At 42.3% G+C, this 7,711-nt stretch overlaps 1 protein-coding gene across 1 annotated transcript; it reads right to left on the bottom strand.

Annotated features, from left to right (window-relative positions):
* Positions 1-883: 883 nt before the first annotated feature.
* On the bottom strand, positions 884-6,106 carry LOC104962727 (protein very KIND-like; the record flags this gene model as incomplete). The annotated part of the gene is made up of 2 exons (XM_010791219.1): positions 884-1,050; positions 5,908-6,106. Coding segments are annotated over 2 exons (366 nt in total), but the record flags the coding sequence as incomplete, so codon positions are not given.
* Positions 6,107-7,711: the final 1,605 nt, after the last annotated feature.

The raw sequence follows: 7,711 nt of genomic DNA on the forward strand, positions 1-7,711 counted from the left end.
CAAGTGTCTCTATTGATGTTGTGCCTCCTTCTTTTCTAATGTTTATACTGTGGATATAACCCTCCATAGCGTATTGTAGCCCCTTTTGTCGGGACCTGGAGGATATTGCTGCGTTATTGCTCCAAAATGAGTCTGTTAAGGCGACTCCGACGTTACGGAGACCCTCCATTATGGCTTTGTTTAACGCATCTGGCTCTCAGCTTGTCGGACTAGCAACAGTAACCAAGGGGGGGCGTGGCTTTGCGAAAGGTCAATTGTTTGCCTGAAGGAGCCCATTTCCATTATGCCGGAGGAACTTCCGTGGAGCCCAATATCCTTGTCTTTTCCTCCCGCGTCCGGGTTTGCGGGGTGGCCGGCTGGAACCGCTAGCCAACTAGGGAACGCCGCCTGTAGCTTAATCCGCAAGACTGCGGAGCTGATGAATATATACCTGGAGCTGGGACGAAGCCCTGCTGCTGCTTGCGTGTGGTCACCTGAAATGACAACTGACAGGAAGGAAGAGCAGGCATTTAAGGAATTTAACGTGTGCAGCAATTGGCTGCTGAGGGGTGACGCCCACATGTTTAATGAGGGGGGCGAGAGCAATAGAGTGACGTGTAAGTGACTCATGGTTAGGTCTTCCTTAGTGAACTTGCGCTAAAGCTTTCATTATCATGCATTGTCCTTTACTGATGGGCAAGGAACATTAGAAGTCAGCTAACTATTACAACTATATTATTTACAGTATCAGAGCAAAGAAAATGTTGCTAGAAGTACAGTTCTTGCATGTAACCATACTGCCTTTCAGTTTCGTATTATCAGGTAGAGGTGACAGTGGTTAGTTTGTAGCTGAATAATGGCTGGCTATATGGAGGATTTCAGGTGAGGTTAGAGGACAAAGGACCTTAGCAAACTTCACCAAGGTGCCTGTGACTGTGTGATGTACTGTCCCAGGGGTGGATGTGTGACACTGACCAGAATAAAGTCTAGAGGAAGACTTAGCATCTCTCACCTCAAACGTGCTTCCCGTGTGGTCAAACTCAGGAGGCACGAAGGAACCTTCTGGATCATCTGTAAGGTTGAAAAAAGGCCAATTAACCGCACTGAAAAGAATATCATTAAGTCATCAAAAGGAAGCAGGCAATGCGTTTGCCGTTTGAGGTGAACACTACAATGTATAGCCATGTCAGCTCTGTGATTTAACCCACTTGCTAATAATATACCGTAATGAGATACAAATCAGAGGAATATTCGAAAGAACAACGGTCCAGTGGGCAAGAGCAGCTGTTTTCCTTCATTTGCATAATTCGTGTGTCAGTGATAATCCCTGACAGACTGGAGTAGTGAGGCATCCTCATCCTCCTCAAATAGGCCAAATTCTAAGACTGGCTCCGAGCAGGAGACACATGAAAACCAAAACATGCACCCCTTAGCTGGATTCAGAACAAGAAAGGTGGAGAGGCACGTTAAATGTGCTGATCGGGTTTTTTACTTCCTGATACCGATTCAGATACCTGACCTTTTGTATCTGCCAATACCGAATTCCGGTCGGATATATATATACAGTATATATAGAGACATATGGATTTGAGTTTGTGGGGCGCTGTGGCTTAGAAGTTAGATGGTGTTCCTCCAATTGCTAGGTATAATCCCCAGCCAATGCACTCAACATATCGTTATTTCATTTGAAAGGATACTTAGCCCCACAACAGCTGTATATTACTAACCCTAACTAGAGATGTCCCGATCCGATCACGTGATCGGGGATCGGAGCCAATCACGTGATTTTCAAAAGATTGGAATCGGGAGAAAAAAAATCGGGGATCGGGATTTAAAAAAAAAAAAATTTAAATACTTTTTTTTAAATTTTGTATTCAATGTTACAAGACAAAAATGACCATTTTCAAGTCTTAAAGTCATCCTGAGGCCTTAGCTTTGGTTTCAAATTACAGAACATCATGTATGTGTTGCTTCTTTGGGGCTTGTTTTCATAGACCTGGTTGCTTATTTCTCTCAAATCTGGCAACAGAGTGGGCAGGGTGCAGTGTCTAATTGTAGCAGTAAGCTAACGAGTACTGAAAGCTTTATTTTGTTTTGATCCAATGCTGCACAACTGAACTGATCCAATGCTGCTGTGAAAGAAAGAAGCTATATCCATGTTGGATAGAATATCCAATTTAAATAAAAAAATAACCTTAAGGGACAACTTGAATGCTTTTTTTCCTTTTTTTCTCTTAATGCATTGCATAAAGATCGGATCGGGAAAAATCGGTATCGGCAAATTGTCAAAATCAAATGATCGGAATCGGATCGGGAGCAAAAAAAGGTGATCGGGACATCCCTAACCCTAACCCTTCCATCATTGATTCCTTCACGCAGTGATTTTTTTTCTGAACTGATGGTGAATGTATCTAACAAGTACCAGCAAGTACCACGTGTTATAGGTAGCGTTAATGTGCTAATCATGGATAACTTGATATCAGATAAGGGCATAGACTTGCAGTTCGCAGATACCAGATCTTTTCTGTTTATCAGATGCACTTCTCATACTGGTATAGGAACAGTTCTAGTGAAGCCCTAAGGAGCGAGAGGTTGTACTGAGAGTTATAGGAGGAGGGGGGTAAAGTGGGTCATGACAGATCTGGGTGTCTCTGGATTTATGATCTCCCCACCCAGGTGTACTGAGGCCAGCAGATCTCTGTTTCTCCTCTCCTCCTTAGCCTTATTATCTCAACTTCTTTCTTCTTCTATCCTTCCCTTTTACCTTTCCTCTTCTCTGATCTTCTCACTTCTCTTCTTTTCCTCTGGTCCTTCCATTCCCTTATTTTTCTTGCTCTCTTGTCCTTTTGTCACATATTGTATTCCCCTGTCCTTCTCTTATTTAGCTCTCCTCTTAAGCTTCTAAGAATAAAATGATAATTTGTCAACTATTGAAACAGTAGTTTCTGATAGGTGCTATTAGTTAATTTTTTTAAATAAAAAAACAAAAAGTCAAAATTCTATGATTCCAGCTTCTTAAAGGTCCCATGTCATGGCCATTTCTACTGATCATAATTCCATTGTTGAGGTCTACTAGAATAGATTTACACTGTTCAATTTTCCAAAATCACTTTGGCTTCTCATCTCTGTATAGTATGTGTATTCACTCTCTGTCCTAAACGGCTTGTTGGAGCTCCTGCCCCCCCCCCTGTTTATCAAAAGACACCTGAACAATAGGCGTTGCTAGGCTTGGTGAAATGCTCTGTTCTGATTGGTCAAGTTGGAGACTTTTTTTCGCTGGCAGACCACTGCTAAGGATAGGAGACCATCACTGACCAGGAGGCCGTTCTGATCAAGGGACTATATGCAGTCCTATGAAAAGCTGTGGACAACAAACACATTAGTGAGCCAGCTCACACTGGTCCGCTCCTCGCAGCAGCGAGCCTCGCAACGGCCGCCGTGTGTGGTGTGTGTGAGGAAGTCCGTGGATTGGTCCAAACTTAACGGCTCCGCGGACATAACGGCTCCGCGGATTGGTCCAATCTGCGGAGCCGTTACGTTACGTCACTATACCCAAACACGTCACTGTACCCAGGAAGAAAAAGAGAAATGTCTAACGAGGCGTTCTGGGGCAGCAGACAGGTCTTTTCTGTGTTAGAGTTTTACTCGCTACAGGGTGTACTTTGAGGGTTTGTGACTCTGCAGACCGTTTACATGCAGAAAAACCTACAATAATAACCGGGTAATAACCGGAAAAGCATGACATGGAACCTTTACATGTAAATCATTTTAGGTCTATTTAGCTCTTTGATGACATTAAACAGAGTATTTTTGAGATTTGGACAAACCAAGACATTTAAAGGACTCTAAACAGCTTTCTGACTGATGGAGAAAATCAGTGGATTAATCATCAGTAGAAGAGATCATACTCTCTTCTTTTTCCCTTTCTTTTCCTCTCCCTGCATTTCACTTGTCCTTTACCATCTTTCGTCAACATTTCAATTCTTCTTCCAGAGTCTCTAACGTCCTTTCCTCCTTAGCTCTTTTTCCTTTACGTTCCCTTCCTTTACCACGTCTCCTTAAATTCCCATTTTCCTTATGCTTTATTCTAGTGTCCACACCTTTCCTTCCTTTTCCCCATTCCTTTCCAATTCACCTCCTCTCAATTATTTTCAAACCTTCCTACTTCCCTTTCTTTTATTCACATCTATTCTTCCAATTATCTTGTCCTTTCCTTCTCTGTCCTAACATCTTCCTCCTTTCTTTTAGGGTTTTCATCTCCTCGTCTTTACTCGTCTCTACACCTCCTATGCTTTGTATCTCCTCTCAAAGATTCTGAAACATTTCCCACCATATGTAACGAGTACGACCTTCGCCACATTGAATAAGAGGGAAAAGAAGACAGCCGTTGTGAGTGACGCACTAGCCTTCGGGGTGATGGGGAGAGCGTGTTAAGTCATGAATGCCTCCACAATTTAGCACAACAGGTAGTACGAGCTGAGCCATATTACTGATTCAACACACTGTGCAAATATGCCGATCAAAAAGTCCAGTTTTTATCAGAAATTGATCAGCTTTGGATTGTCTTGGTCATCATTAAGTGAAAACCATCAGAGGACATAATGTTGCACTAATTGGTCGATGGTGATGCGTTCACTGCTCCTCAGTAAACTACCATTCTGCTACTACTGCAATAATTAATCATCTGAAATTAACCCTATTGATGAAGCAACAGGCTATTCTCACTGAGATAAATCACCACAGCTCTCAATGTCACTGTATTGAGCATGGGAGAGTAGTACGTGAGACTGAAATGTCATCCAAATCGCACAAAGAGCTCAATTAAATGGAACGAAAACTGTGAGAGCAAAGTGTTGTGATTAATGATTTAGGCGCTGTTTGTTCACCATGAACATGAGAAGGGTAAATGTGGGCACTGCGGCTTGTGTTTCTATCCACAGGATGAATCACAGCAGTAGGACTGAGCCTGATCCGATAAAGCAGTGTGACAAGAGATGAAGCCACGAAGGACTTTAGCTAACAGAGTAATCAAAGCATCTCTTAAAGGGTCTCTGGTGGGAGATTTGTGCCTGGATAAGAAAACGGTTAAAACACTGCCATTCTGGTCATGTGATGTAGTAATTTGATCATGTGTGTTTGAGTCTAGGTTGACTGATCATAGACTTACCAAGTAGTTACCATAACAGCGACCCCCCTAGCAACTCGTACGCCACTGACAATCAATGCTTATAATGATAGAGAGGGTATGAGAAAAGGAAATAAATGGCAAAAGGAATGAAACAATTCGGAAAACAGAAGAGGTGACGGATAATTGCTAGGTTGGATGCTTTTCATTAGTTTGGAAAAGCCTCAAGGAAGATGTCGTCCGTGCAAATCAGAACCGACCTGTGGAAAGCCTGATTGATCCAATGAGACACTGATGTGTTTTCGAGCAAGGACTTGCACATTGAAACTGATACAGTTCAGAGCAAGAAATATAACAATGCCTTTGTCTTCCAGCCAAAACTGCAGTTACAGAAAACCAAACATTTAATCTTGATCTGTGACAAAACATATGAATAACTTTAGGACTTTGAGATCATGGACCTTCGCTAAAGCCAAATTCTCTGTCTGGAAAATATCAAAAAAGTTACAAATCCTTATGTATCCGTCCTGGGATTCTGATCCATTCCAAAATGAGATTCATTGGCACATGCTTCATGCTTGCACAAAAAAAACAGGGCCAGTGTTGTTTTTTCTGTGGTCCTGCTGACAAAAATGTGCACAAACAAACTGCAATGAAAAAGTAATGTCCTTGGCGAAGATAAAAATAAAGCTGTTAAGAGATAAAAGTATCAGGCAGAAAGTGCAAACTAAGGGGTTTACAAAGTCCTGAAAGGGGTTTCGTTCCTGCAGATGAATGGCAGGGTGTCAGAGCTGTGGACTCACCGCTCAGCTGCTCCATGAAGCAAACATTCCCATGAGCGTTGAAGGCCAGAGTGTCCGGGGTGATGCACAGTGTGTGGAAGAGGTGGGAGGGTCGGATGCTCTGCAGCGCCAGGACACACTCCGCACACACTCCCCACACCTCATCCTCACACAGACAGCTGTCCTGCAGAGACAGGATGTCCGCTAGAGACACATTCTCCTGTGGACACACACACACGTACAAGAAGGCCCAGGTTAGCATACACACATACATGGTTTGCAGTACAGTCAGGTGAAGTGAAATGACGAGATGTAATAATCTGAACAAATCATATTGGTAGAGAAAATATAAGCTATGTTTAGCATAAAAAACTAAAACAATATAAGTAGGCTACAACTAGTTTGTGTTTAGAAGATACAAGATAATGTCAATTCCATTGAATTAAGACGGTTTGGAGAGATTAGCTTTAATGCAGGAGGAAATCATACAGTCTTCATAGTCACCTTCCCCATCCATGTACCTCGAGAAAATAATTTGGACATTGCTTTTGCTCCACATTCACACTGTTCCATAGTCTCACTCCACAGGCTGAGATACAAAAAGTTTTGCTGGTTGTACGGACCCTATGAATTTCAAATTGAAATTGTCTCCTTGAACTATATTTCGTTGAGTGAATACTTTTTGGATGTTTCAAAACGTTATGATTTGCCTTAAACATGATTTGTGCCGTTTGGAATTCTACCAGGTCTGTGAATTTTAACAATTTTGACTGCAGGAATAATGTGTTAGTGTGATCAAGGTATTTGTCATTGTGAATGATTCGTATGGCTGTTTTAGAAATGGAGAGGAGCGGCCTCAGTGTGTTTTATGTGGAGAGGTGCTCAGTAACGAAAGCTTGAAAATGAATAAATTGGCATCTCCAAACAAAATATCCTCTGCATCGGGACAAATCGAAGGATTTTTTCATCTGCAAAGAAGAGTCTTTCAAGAAGCAGTGTTTTGACGGCGGAAAAGTAAGTCACTAATTTTAATCATTTGTTTTGTGTTTTTGTGAGTTTGTCAGGGTCTGTTGTGAAATTGTTTCGTTAATGCAAAGTTGGATGAAATCAGGGTCGGCTCATGAACAAATCGAATGGGGGGGGCAATCATTTACCACGGAGGGGGGCACACACATGCTGTAAAGTCTCTTGTCTCTCACACACACAGCATTGCACGCTTCATTAAGCCAAGTCTCTCTCTCTCTTTCTCTCTCACACACACACACACACACACACACACACACACACACACACACACACACACACACAAACACACACACACACACACACCTGAAATTGTGTTATGTAGCACCCTCTGTTGTTGTTACCTATTTCCGCCAGCGGGTCATATTGACCCCACCCCTTTTCACATAAACATGACGTGTTGCTATAGCAACGCCTTTTGTCTACTGCGGTTCCCACTACTGACTGTAGTCAGTGCCATATAGACTGAGAGTTACGTCATCTCCGTTCACTCCAATGGACCACTTTTTTACAGCAATGGCGGATCGTGGAGCCTCTCAATCGTTCCCCGGAAGTTAGCGCCAAGGCTAGCAGAGCTGTAGAGTTGCAGCATAATAGACCGTTCGTGACGGACTTTTAAAGGTAAGAAGAAGTTTAAAGATTTATATTGCGGATATTATCAGTACATCTGATTCAAATTAACATGTGTATTAAAGGATGTCAGTGGATTATCCCTAAATTAGTAGATTTAGGGAACGTTTACAGATAACAGATTAAGCTAGGATACCATACCATAGTACCATACACTATACCATAGTGGTTG

Source organism: Notothenia coriiceps, unplaced genomic scaffold, assembly GCF_000735185.1.
Source record: "Notothenia coriiceps isolate Sejong01 unplaced genomic scaffold, NC01 NC01_scaffold00035329, whole genome shotgun sequence".
In the NCBI taxonomy this organism is placed as follows: domain Eukaryota; kingdom Metazoa; phylum Chordata; class Actinopteri; order Perciformes; family Nototheniidae; genus Notothenia; species Notothenia coriiceps.